Source organism: Schistocerca gregaria, chromosome 2, assembly GCF_023897955.1.
Source record: "Schistocerca gregaria isolate iqSchGreg1 chromosome 2, iqSchGreg1.2, whole genome shotgun sequence".
Lineage (NCBI taxonomy): Eukaryota > Metazoa > Arthropoda > Insecta > Orthoptera > Acrididae > Schistocerca > Schistocerca gregaria.
Window position 1 is genome coordinate 1,051,364,179 of NC_064921.1, and position 17,494 is coordinate 1,051,381,672.

General features: G+C 43.6%; 1 protein-coding gene across 1 annotated transcript in view; it reads right to left on the minus strand.

The window, feature by feature from the left end:
* The window catches only part of LOC126335577 (ATP-binding cassette sub-family C member 4-like), a 295,393-nt gene that overhangs the window by 134,072 nt on the left and 143,827 nt on the right, over positions 1–17,494 (minus strand). The window contains exon 5 of the mRNA XM_049999008.1: positions 10,572–10,797. Coding sequence (XP_049854965.1) covers positions 10,572–10,797 — 226 coding nt within the window. The remainder of the gene's footprint in view (positions 1–10,571; positions 10,798–17,494) is intronic.

A 17,494-nucleotide genomic window follows, 5' to 3' on the forward strand; every position in this document is an offset into this window, starting at 1 on the left:
GGAACAGTAAGTCAGCAAAACCACATACCAAAGAAAAGCCTAGTGCAGAAAACAAAATGAAAGAAAACCCCAAAGGTCTACCAAAGCTCGATAAATCCTAGAAAAGGGGACAAAGAAAAGGAAAAGGGGTAAAATGATGAAAAGCAGGTGGGTACCGCATCCAGAGAACAGCAGGAGGCCCCCAAAGGCAGAAAGTGCAATGGGGGACATATCCCTACCATTTACCAGAGGCACCCCATCCACCAATACCCAGAAAGACTAGTGACAAAGGCAGGATGATACAAGCAAAGGAAAACAGAGGCAGAAAACCAAGTCAAACTGAATAAGTGAGAAAGGGCAAGATGAGCAGAAGAGGGAGTATGCGAAGGGCTGGGGTGGACCATCATGCCCCGACAGCCGCTACCCATTTGGGGCAGAGGGGGGTAACAGGATCTCCTGGCAACCCTTCAATGGGCTGACAAAACAGAGCATGATCTAGATCCTCATAGCAAAGGTGGTATTGTAGCACTCATGATTCAAGGCCCCTAGAGGTGAGAATTTGACAGCTTGCTGCACAGCTGGATGGGGGGATGGTGATGCTACCTTGACACTGGGTGATTTTATAACCTCAGAGCAGAACTGGAGGTCACACATCTTTGTGGCCACGTGCTTCTTGGAGTGAGGGGTAACAAGAACTGAACTATAGGTGCCAGATGGGAGAATGTAGGGTTTGTGACTAGCCAGTAACTTGCGAGCGACTTGGTAAGGCACTTTTTCCTTTACCCGGATCTCTTTGACAGCCCACTCATCAAGGTACACAGGACAATCTTGAGAGGCTGCAGCATGGCCACCATTGCAGTTGATACAGCAGGGAGTAGGAGGTGGACAATCTCCCTCGTGCGCATCCCTACCACAGGTGACGAATTTGGCTGGGTGTCAACAAGATGTTCTAGTGTGGTTGAAATGATGACACTGGTAGCAGTGCAACAGGTTTGGGATATATGGCCGGACTGTGATAATTTCACAGCCTGCTTTGAGCTTGGACGGTAGCACCACTCTATCAAAGGTGAGAAAAAGGGTGCAGGTGGGCACTAAGGAGCAATCTACTTCTTTTTACTACACGATGGACGGCAAAGACACCCCGGTCAGAGTTAAGTTTGGATTTCGGCTTTGGTTAGACCATCGGGCAGCCTGGTGAAAAATTACACCACCGGAAGAATTCAAAGTTCTATAGGCCTCAACACAAACAGGGTACCCGTGGAGAGGCAAGGCAGCAAGCAGTAATTGTGCTTGTGAATAAGAAGTAGACTTCAAAAGCTAAGTGCCATTCCATAAACAAGAGCAGGCTTTCACAGGGCTGGTGACTGCATCAACACCATTCTGAATAATTAATGGATTGACTGTGGTGAAGGACTGACCGTCACCATTATGAGAGACTACGAGGAACCACGGTGCAGCGGGAAGGGTCTTAGAATCATTAGCCTCACGATGTTTACATTTCACAGATGCAGATTGGGAAGATTATTGACACTGCTTCCAACTGGGGGCCCCCTTTACAATGAGACGCACACTTCTTAGGTGACTGTTACCTAAGGTCACACCTCCCGAACACCTGACAGATGTACCAATCAGCAGTTTGGGACAGTTGCAGCTCAGGCAATCACACCTCCCTGGGCCTGCCTGTACCAGGGGGTACATGCAAACACTATCTGTCGACCTGGGGCAGGGAATTACACATTACCCAGTCACCTGTTATGCATCAGACATGTGGGCCACCCTTCAGGAGTGCACAGGAAGCAAGAAGAAGAAGAAGAAGAAGAAGAAGAAGAAGAAGAAGAAGAAGGAAAAAAAAAAAGAGAGAGAGAGAGAGAGAGAGAGAGGATCCTCAAACACCGAAGCAGAGGAATGAGAGGAGAAGGGAAACAAAGACATGTTGCCCAAGTGAAGGGGAAAAAGAATAGCAAGAGGACAGACCTGCAGCACAGAAAAAATGCAAAATGCTGCAATGGCGGGCGGGGAGGGGGGGGGGGGGGGTGCTCGTAGGGTGGCTGTGGTTAAATGAATACCTCTTGTCAAAGAGCTTATACTCTGAATGAATCTCTCTCAACAAGATGGGAATTTTAAGATTCAAGCAATTTTTCTGTCACTTATGGTCATCAGTACAGCACTGCAGTGATTATCACATACACGTTTTGTAAACAATGTCTCACATGCACTTGCTGTATTCTTGTGCCTGTACTTTAAGTACCAGTTTTCGCGATTTAGTGACGATACATACTGAGTTAACAGAATCGTGCACAACATGGGGAGGGGGGGGGGGGGGGGGGGGGGAGAGAATAGGGAGAATGTTGGACAGGATGATTGTTATGTCTAAGAAACAAAGAGTAGTTCTAAGAGGGATGATTCATGGAAATTGATGAGCATGTAACACTAATTCATGTAATTTTAGATAGGTCAAATAGAACTACAATGGTGTGGACATTGTATAACTGTCACAAACCACCTCGCAGAATCCCAAAATCCCATCGCTATGAGGCAGCTGAGCACTGCTGCCAAATAGGTAAGTGAACATCATAGACTGCATGTGTTTTACGGGCTAGAACTAGCTTTGTCTAGAGACTCAGTGAGATTAGAAGTTTTGCACGAAGCAGTGAGTGGACTATGGATAGTGGACCCAATCATGAGGGGTGCACACAAAAGCAATCATTGGAATCTAAGTATAGTGACATACCAGCTATCCTAGTGTGCTTCCATTGGACTTCATCTAGTTTTCAGAACCACGCAGTGACTAGAATTATACAAACATTCGTAATTGTATCCAACTGTCTGTCCTAGCAAGATTTCACTGGAATGGTACCAAACTAAATTCAAGGACAGAATTTCTCCTAAGTTGGAAGATATGTTGCGATATAGACAGAGCAGTGCGACATAGAGGAAATTCTGGATCCAATTGGTGACTCGAATGCATGTGACCGACAACACAGGCTACCTGTAAAGTCCTGAACACATTATGTCAACGTGTGGCTAGATGCTCTAGACCACTCGTCAAAGCAGCATTGCACCAACCGGCATTCCACACCACCACCACCACCACCACCACCACCACCACCACCACCACCACCACCACCACCACCACCACCACCACCACCACCACCACCACACCCAGGATGATTGTATGCGCCAGTCAAGCCACCGTAACATGATGGCTGCTGTGTTGCTGGACCCTCCAGCATCTGCTGGATAGCTATCATGACCGCGCAATTCCTACTCCGCGCAATTGCCAGCCACCCCACGTCACACCAGTCTCCACCTGAACTGCGCCTGTAGTAAGTACAGCTGCCGCATCTGCAGGCGTGCTGCGCTACCCTTAGCCACCTGTCACTATCACTCAGCTCGTCGACTCCCAGCCACGTCTACAACCTTCAGGTGGTGCCTGCTGCCTCTACTGGACCAATGCAAGAACGAGCATGAACCTCAGGCTGCACCTCTGGATGAGAGTGCACAGCTTTATTTGCACCTACATTAAAGAATTTTCCTGAATGCCATCAGCCTCCCTGCAGCTACTTTCACTTTCAACATTCCTGTAATCCCTTGTCAACCCACTGTATCCGTAATGTACATTTGGAAGGACTAACCACCACCCTGACAAACCGAAAGAACAGCTCTTCCACCACACACGATACATTTCAACACGCCCTGGGCCTCTTAAAGAGACTGGGGACCCAAAATAAACAAATTCAAGGAATTCTGTTGCACTGGAAGCAAAATAACATGACTGATGAAGTGAGAGCAGATTGGCATGGGTAAAGAACATATTCCTTGTAGTAGTCTGCTGGTGATAACATTGACCTTATTTTATGGCAGAAATTTCTGATGATGTAGTTTTGGAGCACAGCATTGTATAGCACAGCAAGTACATCACAAACTGTGGGAACACCGGAAATGTTGAAAAAGAATTTGAGATGTGTGCTATACAAAGATGTTGAAAATTAGGTGGACTAATAAGAAATGAGGTTCTCTTCAGAATCAAAGTGGAGGAACATTTGAAAAACACAGAAAAAGGGGCAGGGTGATGTGACATGTAGTGAGATATGAACATTTTGTATGTGATAAATTTTACAGATCAATTCTACAATAAATCTGGACTAATGCACAAACATCACCATAAGCTGCCAGTAATTAACATGAGCATTCCTATTCACTTATGAAATTTGTTGTTAATAATCCTACCCAGTTCAAAAGTAATAGCACTGTGCATAGCTATAACACCAGGAGAAAGGAAGATCTTCACTATGCAGGGTTAAATCTGACTTTGGCACAGAAAGGAGTAAATTATGCTGCCACAAAAGTCTTTGGTCACCTACCAAACAGCATCAAAAGCCTGACAGAGTCAACCAACATTTAAAAATAAATTAAAACAATTTCTTGATGACAACTCCTTCTACTCACTGGCTGAATTTTTAGATATAAATTAAGGAAAAAAAAACTAGCTTAAACATTAGTGTCATGCAATATTTTGTGTAATGCAATATCTTGCACAGACATCTTTTATTAACCTGACACGTTCCACATCATTACGAAGTGTCGTATTCATGATCTATGGAACAAGTATAACATTAATCTCTAATCACTCACAATTTTACATGGTACACAAGTATAATATTTCTCAAAAAATTCATAATATCACTTATTTTAAACTGTATGTTGTTAGTAGTAAAGAGAGAGATTCGACTTTTTTTACATTGCGACTTTGTTTTATACAATTTGTTAAATATGCAATAACTAATCTGCAAATCTGAAAGCTGAAGATATTGAATTACAAAACATTCCAGACCATAATTTATTGTATATATTTGCTGTTGTTGTTGTTATTGTTGTCTTCAGTCCTGAGACTGGTTTGATGCAGCTCTCCATGCTACTCTATCCTGTGAAACCTTCTTCATCTCCCAGAACCCACTGCAACCCACATCCTTCTGAATCTGCTTAGTGTAGTCATCTCTTGGTCTCCCTCTACGATTTTTACCCTCCACGCTGCTCTCCAATACTAAACTGGTGATCCCTTGATGCGTCGGAACATGTCCTACCAACCGATCCCTTCTTCTGTTCAAGTTGTGCCACAAACTTCTCTTCTCCCCAATCCTATTCAATACTTCCTCATTAGTTATGTGATCTACCCATCTAATCTTCAGCATTCTTCTGTAGCACCACATTTCAAAAGCTTCTATTCTCTTCTTGTCCAAACTATTTATCGTCCATGGCTACAATCCATACAAATACTTTCAGAAACGACTTCCTGACTCTTAAATCAATACTCGTTAACAAATTTCTCTTATTCAGAAACGCTTTCCTTGCCATTGCCAGTCAACATTTTATATCTGCTCTACTTCGACCATCAGTTATTTTGCTCCCCAAATAAAAAAACTCCTTTACTACTTTAAATGTATCATTTCGTAATCTAATACCCTCAACATCCCACAGACTTAATTAGACTACATTCCATTATCTTCGTTTTGCTCTTGTTGATGTTCATCTTATATCCTCCCTTCAAGACACTATCCATTCTGTTCAACTGCTCTTCCAAGTCCTTTGCTGTCTCTGACAGAATTACGATGTCATTGGCAAACCTCAAAGTTTTTATTTCTTCTCCATGGATTTTAATACCTACTCCGAATTTTTCTTTTGTTTCCTTTACTGCTTGCTCAATACACATTGAATAACATCGGGGAGAGACTACAACCCTGTCTCACTCCCTCCCAACCACTGCATCCATTTCATGCCCCTCGACTCTTAACTGCCATCTGGTTTCTGTACAAATTGTAAATGGCATTTCGCTCCCTATATTTTACCCCTGCCACCTTTGGAATTTGAAAGAGAGTATTCTAGTCCAAATTGTCAACTAAGGCACATCATAGCAACTTCGAAGAGTGTGGGTGAGGGGGGAGGAGGGATGGGGGAGGGGGGAGTGGGGGAGGGGGGAGTGGGGGATGGGGGAGTGGGGGATGGGGGAGTGGGGGATGGGGGAGTGGGGGATGGGGGAGTGGGGGATGGGGGAGTGGGGGATGGGGGAGTGGGGGATGGGGGAGTGGGGGATGGGGGAGGGGGGGATGGGGGAGGGGGGATGGGGGAGGGGGGATGGGGGAGGGGGGATGGGGGAGGGGGGATGGGGGAGGGGGGATGGGGGAGGGGGGATGGGGGAGGGGGGATGGGGGAGGGGGGATGGGGGAGGGGGGATGGGGGAGGGGGGATGGGGGAGGGGGGATGGGGGAGGGGGGATGGGGGACGGGGGATGGGGGACGGGGGATGGGGGACGGGGGATGGGGGACGGGGGATGGGGGACGGGGGATGGGGGACGGGGGATGGGGGACGGGGGATGGGGGACGGGGGATGGGGGACGGGGGATGGGGGACGGGGGATGGGGGACGGGGGATGGGGGACGGGGGATGGGGGACGGGGGATGGGGGACGGGGGATGGGGGACGGGGGATGGGGGACGGGGGATGGGGGACGGGGGATGGGGGACGGGGGATGGGGGACGGGGGGATGGGGGAGGGGGGATGGGGGAGGGGGGATGGGGGAGGGGGGATGGGGGAGGGGGGATGGGGGAGGGGGGATGGGGGAGGGGGGATGGGGGAGGGGGGATGGGGGAGGGGGGATGGGGGAGGGGGGATGGGGGAGGGGGGATGGGGGAGGGGGGATGGGGGAGGGGGGATGGGGGAGGGGGGATGGGGGAGGGGGGATGGGGGAGGGGGGATGGGGGAGGGGGGATGGGGGAGGGGGGATGGGGGAGGGGGTGTAAGAGGGAACATTAGCCAGTAACCCAATGTCAGGAGGTGCTCCAATGATTCATAAGCAGTCAACTGCAGATCCACGAAAATCAGCTTGGCAAATTTTGGGTGATCTGGAGCACCAGGAACTGAACCAACATGTCCCTACTGTAAAATGTCACCTAGTAGCAGGCGATTTACATTGTAGACTACCTCCATGTAAAACAATCATACTCAAAAAATAGGGACGCCAGGATAGAGTTTGCAAAGAAACATTGAACAGATTGGTCTGAGGTTTTATGGAGTGATGAAAATAAATTTAGTGTGTTTTCTTCTGATTGTGTCCAGTATATACATAAATCGAAAACCAAAGAGTCGAAAAAAAGTACTAGGTATCGACCATAAACACAGCGGTGGCAGCATTGTGATGTGGCGATGCTGTTTCTAGATATAGTGTTAGTCCTGTAGTCCAAAGGGATGGCAAAATTGATTGTTTCCTATAAAGTGGCATTTAAGAAAAGGATATAGTTCCACAAGGGAGAAAGAATATGCTTCATAATTGGATATTGAAAACAGGACAATGATTCAAAACACATCTCCAGCCATTAAAAAAAAAATTCCAGATAGAAATCTGAACTTTTGGTGTGGCCAATCCAGAACTTGCATCTAAATCCAACTGTACACCTCTGGGAGGCACTGGACCAACATGTTCATAGTAGAAGCTAATGAAATAAGAATCAATTTGCTGCTGCTTTATTGGATAAATGGTCAAAACTTCCACTTAACCTATTAAAAAAGCCAAATACAAGTGTAGCTGTGATCAAAGCTCATGTGTATGCAACAAAGTACCAATTTGTTCTTCAGATTCCAAAATAGTTTTGTTTCATTCCTACATACTTGGACCTAAAATTTACTTTCGAGCCAGAAGAATTGTTATTTCTATTTAGATGTAAGATAACTTTGTTAAAACTAAATGCAGTTTTGTACTCATTAGTGTGTGACAATTTTCAATTATCTGCTGGCAGTTTTTTTACTACAGTGATCTTCATGTAATTTTAACTAATGTTTTCTACAAAATACTTCTGAGTGGTACTGTTTGTTGCTTATTTGGGAAGTGAGAAGTTATAACCTGAGAACTTCATGAGAGCTGGTAAAGATTCTGTGTAGAACATTCATTTTCAGTACAATAAGAGGTAGCTATGGCCACGGTGCTAAATATAATTTAGTAGTTCTAGTCCTGTGTGATGTGAAGTGATAGGGGCACTTCTTTGTGGCTGGTTAACAGGTGTGTGGCATGTTTTGTTGTATGGGGAGAAAGTATATGGCATTTGGTTGTGGACACCACAGGGCAGGCAGCTTTTGTACGAACAGATGTATCAACATAATGGAAATAGACATTGTTTAAGGTTTCTCACTGAGCTAAAGAATCTCAGTGAAATAAATAGGGAAGAATGTGATGAGGTTCAGTAGAAAGAGGAAAATGAGTACATATCACAAATGTGTGGGAGCGTCTGAACCATGACGAGTTTAGGGTTGGAAATGCTAAAAAGTATTCCTCTATATAGTTAAAGGGCCTGTGGCATGACGCCAGATGTCGGTGCCGTCTTAAGCTTTTGTATGAAGTCCTTAATCAGCATTATTGTCCTGATATACATGACTTATTTAGGATGAGGATAATGGGTACAGTGAGACAAAAGATTCAACCCCATTTTTTCAATATGAAATGAGATTTTTTAATCTTATTATAAGGGGGTGTATACAATGATACTTTGCCTGCAACATAGATAGTAATCAGTTAACGATAATGGTAAAAGCATTAAGAATCTGATTTAGCAATGAAAATGTCAAATGTTTCAATGTTCTCTTGTAGGAGGGTACAGTGCGATGTGACAACACACATTATCGAACATTTAAACAATAAAAACAATAAAAACCTTTACTGACTTTTCTTCTTCATAAGGACTGGTCTTATAAAAAAAATTTATTAATATCTGATTTGGAAATAATAATATCATCTGGCACACTGGAGAAAATAAACTTTCCATAGCATTTCACACTTTTTCGAAGAAGGTTTATTTCATGCTGAAACATTTTGGACTCCTATTGTTAATTATGTAGGCATCAACTCAGTTTTAGAAGACTGGGCTATTTCACTTATCAGCTGAGGCCTGTCAGTCATGCTGCCCAGAAGAGGTGTAGCAAGCACACTATTTGGTGGAGGTATGTCACAGTGCTTGGTAGGAACTCATCTTCAGTAAACATGTTTTTCAATAGAAGTACTCTTGTTTCTTTTATTTATGTAGACATTACATTGACGGTATCCAATGCTACTGAATGTGCAAAGCCAACACAGGACACCACATTACAAACTGAAAATGTTTCTCTTGGATGTGATCGTATCCAACAATCTGTAGCAGTATTCTAGAAGGTTTGAACTCCTCTCAGAACAATGTCAACAAGAAGAAAAACAGAAAGCAGTTTCATCAATAGAAAATAGCTGGAAACATTGAGAGTATGCCCCACTGCCCCTCGTACCAGTGTCTCACTGTTCCTGTATGGCATGCTTCCTTAACAAAAAAAAAAAGATACCATCACAGCTAGACACAAGCAAACACAACTCCCTTGTGGCATTGTTGTGGTTGGCAGGAGAGCCAACCATGTTTTTCTAAAGGAGGCCGAAATGCACACGTCTCAGCCCACGCAGGCTGGCGTGAGGTCTGGAACATGACAAGGTAATTAGAATTGAGAAAAACGGACGTAGCTGGTGGAATACGTAACTTTAATCCATTAATGACGAACGTCGCTCTTTATGGTACATGATTCACAATATCAATAGTACGGATACTGGCGCCTTGCCAGGTCGTAGCAAATAACGTAGCTGAAGGCTATGCTAACTATCGTCTCGGCAAATGAGTGCGTATTTTGTCAGTGAACCATCGCTAGCGAAGTTGGCTGTACAACTGGGGCGAGTGCTAGGAAGTCTCTAGACCTGCCGTGTGGCGGCGCTCAGTCAGCAATCACTGATAGTGGCGACACGTGGGTCCGACGTATACTACCGGACCGCAGCCAATTTAAAGGCTACCACCTAGCAAGTGTGGTGTCTGGCGGTGACACCACAGGCATAACCTCAAATGCTACCTATTTCACAGGATAAATGAAATGGTGAATTGTCTCTACCTAGCTTTTAAGAACATTGAAATGGGGAAAATATTTTATATTTAGAGTGACAAATCAAATACTCAATTATTCACTTACCTCTGTCTCAGAGAGAGGTGAAAGCACAGTTAGTTTATAAAACTTTTAACGGCATACTGACTGTGCTGCCAACACCTACACTTCAATAGTGAACACACAATACAATGTGTGAGACTGTTCTCCCCACCTCACTCTACCCCTTTCTCCTCCACTCCGTAACTATCCTAACACAAATTAATTACATTTATAGATTAAAAAATGTATAATATTCACTGGCCTCACATTATCAATATATTTACAGTCAGATACACTTATTTATGTACACGTTTACACATTCAGATGTGGAGTACAGTGTTATTCTTCCTAGGCTTCCTACAAATGACTACAAGCAGCAGGAGGGTACAATTATGTTTACACTAATTCAATCCTCTTATGAATTAATCCACTTATGCATAACTTCATGAAGAAAAATGTACATGTCACTGCTGGAAATGGATACAATTAAAAGAGAAGTAACAAATTTGTCATATGAACAATGCCACTGTATGTATAGCTCAGTTCACAATCAAGGCACACTGACAGTCACAACCAAATGCTACACTGAGAAAGTCCACAAACAAAATGTCATACATACTCTGAACAGGTACCGTTTGTAAGAAGAGTCCAGTAACACCAATAATAGATGCCCAGCCCACAAACTGCCATATAAAGTAAGTGGCAATTACAGCCTGTATTGGAGTGATCCAAATGAACTGCAGAAATAGTGGAACCAAATCAAATCTGTTCACATCATTTGACAGAAGATTAACCATTTGTCCAGCAGCAGTCTGACCAAGTGAAATTTTGCTCAGACGCATGATCTGGAACACAAAAACAAAATTTCAAATACTACATATTAAAAAAATAAATCATAATTATCTGAAAAACTTTATTTTCTAGTGTTCTTATATTATTAGAAATGGTTTAGTATAGCCGTCAGTGAAAATCTATTCCACAGTTCAAGTTTGCAATGTTTTTGTTATATTCTGTTGTACAATATCTGAAATTTCAACATGGAGCCCACAAACAAAATGACAAAGTGAGTTACTATTCTGTCATACACCAGACTTTCAAAAAAAAAATTACAAAAAATTGGAAGGAATGTAATCAGAGATGGTTAGGTTATGTTGTTATAGATGATAATGATACTACAGCACAATAAAGTCTATATGGAAGTATGCTCAAAGTCAATGACAGATTACAAAGATGTGTTAATCTTATCGCATTAGCGCAAGGTTAACACTGCTCCAAGTACCACCACTGCCAGGAAAATAGTTATGTTTAGTAACCATCTTATGCTCGTCCAGATGAACTATTACATTATAATCAATCACTACACATTTAATGATGCACTAAAATCACATGAAAACAACCCACTCTAAGAAACAAATGCAGGTTTTCATGGCAAATAAAACTCCTTTATATTAATGTATGGAAAGTTTTGGTCGAGAATAATTAATTATCTTTGGCTTTCCCTCACACACACACACACACACACACACACACACACACACACACACACACTGGTACAGTTCGTACAGTTCGTACAGTTAGGCCAGGGAGGTTACAGGAGCGAAGGATGTGCTGGAAGGATAGCTCCCATCCGCGAATCTCTTGTTGTGCTTTGCTGCATCAATATCATCAATCATCAATGTAGAACACTGTGCAGTGGTGGCAGCAGAGCTGGTATATAACATGGCTGCTTTCAGAGGTGGCCCAGCCAGTGATGGGACTGAAGTAGGTGGTTCTGTGTGGGTGGGCAGGGAATGACTTGCATCTGGGTCTTCCACAAGGGTATGATCCTTGTGGTATGGCATCGGGGGTGGAAGTTGCATAGGGATGGACTAAGGTGTTGTTGAGGTTGGGTGGGTGGCACAACAACACACTGGGAGGGGATGGAAGTGTGTTTGGTAGGATGTCCCTCATTTCAGTGCATGATGATAGATAATCAAAGCCCTGATGAAGGACATGGTTCAGTCGCTCCAATCCTGGGAGGTACTGAGTGACAGGGTGGGTGCTTCTTTGTGGCTGGTTCTTGGATGGATGTGAGGATCAGGTGTGTGTTGGGATATGGCATGGAAGAGCTGTCTGTGTGTCAAGTCCTTTGTGAGGCCTTTAGCATACTAGGCGAGGCGGTTCTCATCAGTGCTGTTGCGTCTGCTATGGGTGGCTAGACTGTATGCGAGGGATTACTTGGTGTGGAGGGGGTGGCAGCTGTCAAAGTGCAGGTACTGTTGGCGACTGGTGATCAAGATGTGGATGGAGCCATCTGAGAGAAGGAAATCGATGTCTAAGAAGGTGGCGCGATGGGTGGCCTGTTCAGGATTTTGGGAAGCTAGGAAAGTCCCCCCACCAAATAAGTGACACACACACACACACACACACACACACACACACACACACACACACACACACACACACACACACACACACACACTCTTCCTATTGCCTCCACCCAACATGTGTCAACTATGAGACTTCCTGGCAGATTATAACTGTGTGCCGGGCCGAGACTCTAACTCGGGACCTTTGCCTTTCGCAGGCACTTGCGCGCGAAAGGCAAAGGTCCCGAGTTCGAGTTTCGGCCCGGCACACAGTTTTAATCTGCCAGGAAGTCTCATATCAGCGCACACTCAGCTGCAGAGTGAATATCTCATTCTGGATGTGTCAACTAGTCGTGTGCTGCCATCTCACGCCCTGGTCTGTGAAATCAAGTGCTCAGTCGTCTGCCATATGCCACGTCTACCTGCACCCCTAGCTAGCCCATGGGCAGCTGCCCCCTCTCCCATGAACCGCTAGACACTCCCCCCCCCCCCCCCCAAATCCCCTCCCTGCTTCCCTCCTCTCTCCATCCCCCAACCCATCCCAAACTCACCAAGGGCCATGAAAGAGCTGGCAGTCTAGTGTGCACAATGTGGAGAGACAAGATGCACATTTCAGAGCGAGTGAGTGAGATAGATAGATAGATAGATAGATAGATAGATAATGTTTTTTCTCCTACAGCTTGAGAAAGAAATTCTGGGTGGGTATCTGTTGATGACACAGTGTTTCTGCCTTTAGGTGAGAAATTTCTTTATATACACATCAAAAAAAGTTTTGCATCACCCCAGTTCCCAGAACTCTGGAAGATAGGCATTGACTGTGGATATTTTATCACAGACACAGCCCCTTTGACTGTTCAGAGATGTCACTAAACCCACACAAAGATGTAAACACAACCATAAATGAGCAGCACCTATTAGAGAGAGGAGGTCCAACAGCCCACCATTTACACTCATTGCACCAGGAAGGAGGTACATGGCTCGTGTTTTCCGTAGTTCAACCATTGCCAAATGATCGATGCCAATGTTCAATCATCTCTGCATTGTTACTTTGTGCCAGAAAGGGCTCTAAACAAGAAATTGCCCAGGTGTGTGTGAGTGAACCAAAGCTATGTTACGCATCTTCATGTTTTTGTGGCGTAATGACTGGCCCATAAAGTCTGCAGCCACATAAATTCAGCTTCTCCTAATATTTTGGCTGAATACCATCCAGCCATCTTCAGAGTGAGACAAGGTGAGTAACCCTCCAGCACTTCGGTGCTCTGTGCATCTCTCCTGGACTATGTGTGTCGCCTGTCTAATGTATGAATGGCTGCACTCACAGGTGACCTTATAAACCACAGATACACCTGTCTCTTACAACCTAAGAAATCTGCAGTGGCAGAGCACTGTGTTGACTCTGGGCACTCTATGGTGTTCGATAATTTCGGAATTTTAGCTTCAAGTTCATCTTTCTGGGACTCAGTAGTGAAAGAAGCGATTTAAATCCACTGAACTGCCTCTCAGCACTATGGACTTCACTTCTGAGGTCACCAGTCCCCTACAACTTAGAACTACTTAAACCTAACTAACCAAAGGACATCACACACATCCATGTCCAAGGCAGGATTCAAACCTGCGGCTGTAGCGGTCGCATGGTTTGAGACTGTAGCACCTAGAACTGCTTGGCCTCACCAGCCGGCAACTGAAATTTGGTTGGTGACTAATTTAATTAAGAGAGAGAGCAGTTTCAGCTTGGAAAAAAAAATCATGGACTCCAGCAATTTCTGTAATTAAATCACAAATACGTCGAGGCAGTGCAGCTCTCCGTGACATCAATATCACTGTGTAGAACGACTGCACAGTCACAGATTTCATTTCCATGCATATGTTACACTTGTTGCCACCTGTCAACATCTCTGTGCCTTGTGCATCTTTAGCCGCATACGCAGTGGTTCGGTCCTCAGGTTTAAATGGATGGAGCAAGAGCTGGAGCGTTAGTCACCTCGACTCACTCTGAAGATGGCTGGATGGTATTCAGCCAGGAGATACAGAGAGACAGGATCTGCAGACAACATGCCTCACTCAGGCCGCCTAAGGGCTACTACTGCAGTGGATGATCGCTACCTACAGATTATAGCTCTGAGAAACCCTGACAGCGAAGTCGCCATGTTGAATAATGCTTTTCATGCAGCCACAAGACACCGTGTTACGACTCAAACTGTTTGCAATAGGCTGCATGATACGCAACTTCACTCCCGACATCCATGGCGAGGTTTATCTTTGCAACCATGCAGTGCGATACAGATGGGCCCAACAACATGCTGAATGGATCTCTCAGGATTGGCATCACGTTCTCTTCACCAATGAGTGTCACATATGCCTTCAACCAGACAGTCATCCGAGATGTGTTTGGAGGCAACCCGGTCAGGCTGAATGCCTTACACACACTGCCCAGTGAGTGCAGCGAGGTGGAGGTTCCCTCCTGTTTTGGGGTGGCATTATGTGGGGCCAACGTATGCCACTGGTGGTCATGGAAGGCACTGTAATGGCTGTAAGATAGACGAGTGCCATCCTCCGACCAATAGTACAACCACATTGGAAGCATATTGGCGAGGCATTCGACTTCATGGATGACAATTCATGCCCTCATCGTGCACATATTGTGAATGACTTCCTTCAGGATAACAACATCACTCGACTAGAGTAGCCAGCATGTTCTCCAGACACAAACCCTAACAAACATGCCTGGGATAGATTGAGAACAGCTGTTTATGGCCGACGTGACCCACCAACCACTCTGAGGTATCTATGTCGAATCGCTGTTGAGGAGTGAGACAATCTGCAACAACAGTGCCTTGATGAACTTGCTGACAGTATGCCATGATGAATACAGGCATGCATCAATGCAAGAGGGCGTTCTACTGGGTATTAGGGGTACCAGTGTGTACAGCAATCTGGACCACCACCACTGAAGATTATATTAGATTAGATTAATACTTGTTCCATAGATCATGAATATGACACTTCGTAATGATGTGGAACGTGTCAGATTAATAAAAGATGTCTGTACAAGATATTACATTCCACAAAATATTGCACGACTAATGCTTAAGTTAGTTTTTTTCCCTCCCTTAATTTATATCTAAAAATTCAGCCAATGAGTAGAAGGAGTTGTCATCTAGATATTCTTTTAATTTATTTTTAAATGTTGGTTGACTATCTGTCAGGCTTTTGATGCTGTTTGGTGGGTGATCAAAGACTTTTGTGGCAGCATAATTTACTCCTTTCTGTGCCAAAGTCAGATTTAACCCTGCATAGTGAAGATCATCCTTTCTCCTGGTGTTATAGCTATGCACACTGCTATTACTTTTGAACTGGGCTGGATTATTAACAACAAATTTCATAAGTGAATATATATACTGTGAGGTTACTGTGACGATCCTTAGAGCCTTAAATAGATGTCTGCAGGATGACGATGGGTGGGCTCCAGCAATTATTCTGATTACACGTTTTTGAGCAATGAATACTTTTCTACTCAACAATGAATTACCCCAGAATATGATGCCATACGAAAGCAGTGAATGAAAGTAGGCATAGTAAGCTAATTTACTGAGATTCTTATCACCAAAATTTGCAATAACCGTAATAGCATACGTAGCCGAACTCAGACGTTTCAGCAGACCATCAATGTGCTGCTTCCAGTTTTACCTCTCATCAATGGACACACCTAAAAATTTTGAAAATTCTACCTTAGCTACAGATTTCTGTTCAAAGTCTATATTTATTACTGGAGTTGTGCCATTTACTGTACGGAACTGTATATACTGTGTTTTATCAAAATTTAAAGAGAGTCCATTTGCTGAGAACCACTTAATAATTTTGTGAAAAACATCATTTACAATTACATCACTTAGTTCTTGGTTTTTGGGTGTTGTTACTATACTTGTATCATCAGCAAAAAGAACTAACTTTGCATCTTCATCAATGTGGAATGGTAAGTCATTAATGTATATCAAGAACAGTAAAGGACAGTAAAGGACCTAAGACCGAATCCTGTGGGACCCTGTACTTGATAGCCCCCCAGTTTGAGGAGTCAGCTGTTGTTTTAACATTACATGAATCACTTATTTCAACTTTCTGCATTCTTCCGGTTAAGTATGAATTAAACCATTTGTGCTCTGCCCCCCCTCAAACCATAACGATTTAGCCTATCTAAAAGAATTCCATGATTTACACAATCAAAGGCCTTTGAGAGATCACAAAAAATACCAATGGGTGATGTCCGGTTATTCAGAGCATTTAATATTTGTTCAGTGAAAGCGCATTAGCATTTTCTGTTAAAAAGCCTTTCTGAAAACCAAACTGACAGTTGGTTAGTACTTTATTTTTACAAATATGGGAGGCTACTCTTGAATACATTACTTTCTGAAAAATTTTTGATAGAGCTGTCAGAAGAGAGATTGGGCGATAGTTGTTGACATCCGTCGCATCCCCCTTTTTATGCAATGGTCGTACAATGGCATATTTCAGTCTATAGGGGAAAACACCCTGCTCCAAAGAGCTATTACATACGTGGCTGAGAATCCTACTTATCCTTGGGGAACAAGCTTTAAATATCTTGCTGGAAATGCCACCAATTCCGTAAGAGCTTTTACTTTTCAGTGAGTTTATTATTTTACTGATTTCATAGGGAGAGGTTCATGCAAATACAGTTGTTTCAAACTGCACAGGTATGGCCTCTTCTATTAGAAGCCTTGCCTCTTCTAGTGAAGATCTATATCCTATTTTCTCCACAACATTTAAAAAAGATTATTGAAAATATTTCCAATTTCTGATTGTTTGTTAGTACACTTGTCATTCAGTTTTATGGCACTAAAGTCTTCCTGTGTTCCTGGTTGCCCTGTTTCCCTTTCAATAATATTCCAAATTGCTTTAATTTTGTTATCAGAGTTACTGATCTCAGACATGATACACATGCTTCTGGACTTTTTAATAACTTTTCTTAGTACCGCAGAATAGTTTTTGTAATATTGAACAATTTCGGGGTCAGTACCCCCTCTTGCTGTTAGATACAGTTCTCTTTAACGGTTGCAAGATATTCTTATTCCTTTAGTTAGCCAAGGTTTTTTGTGTGTTTTCTTGGAATTATGTTTAACTATTTCCTTGGGAAAACAATTTTCAAATACCCTTAAAATGTATCATGAAATAAGTTATA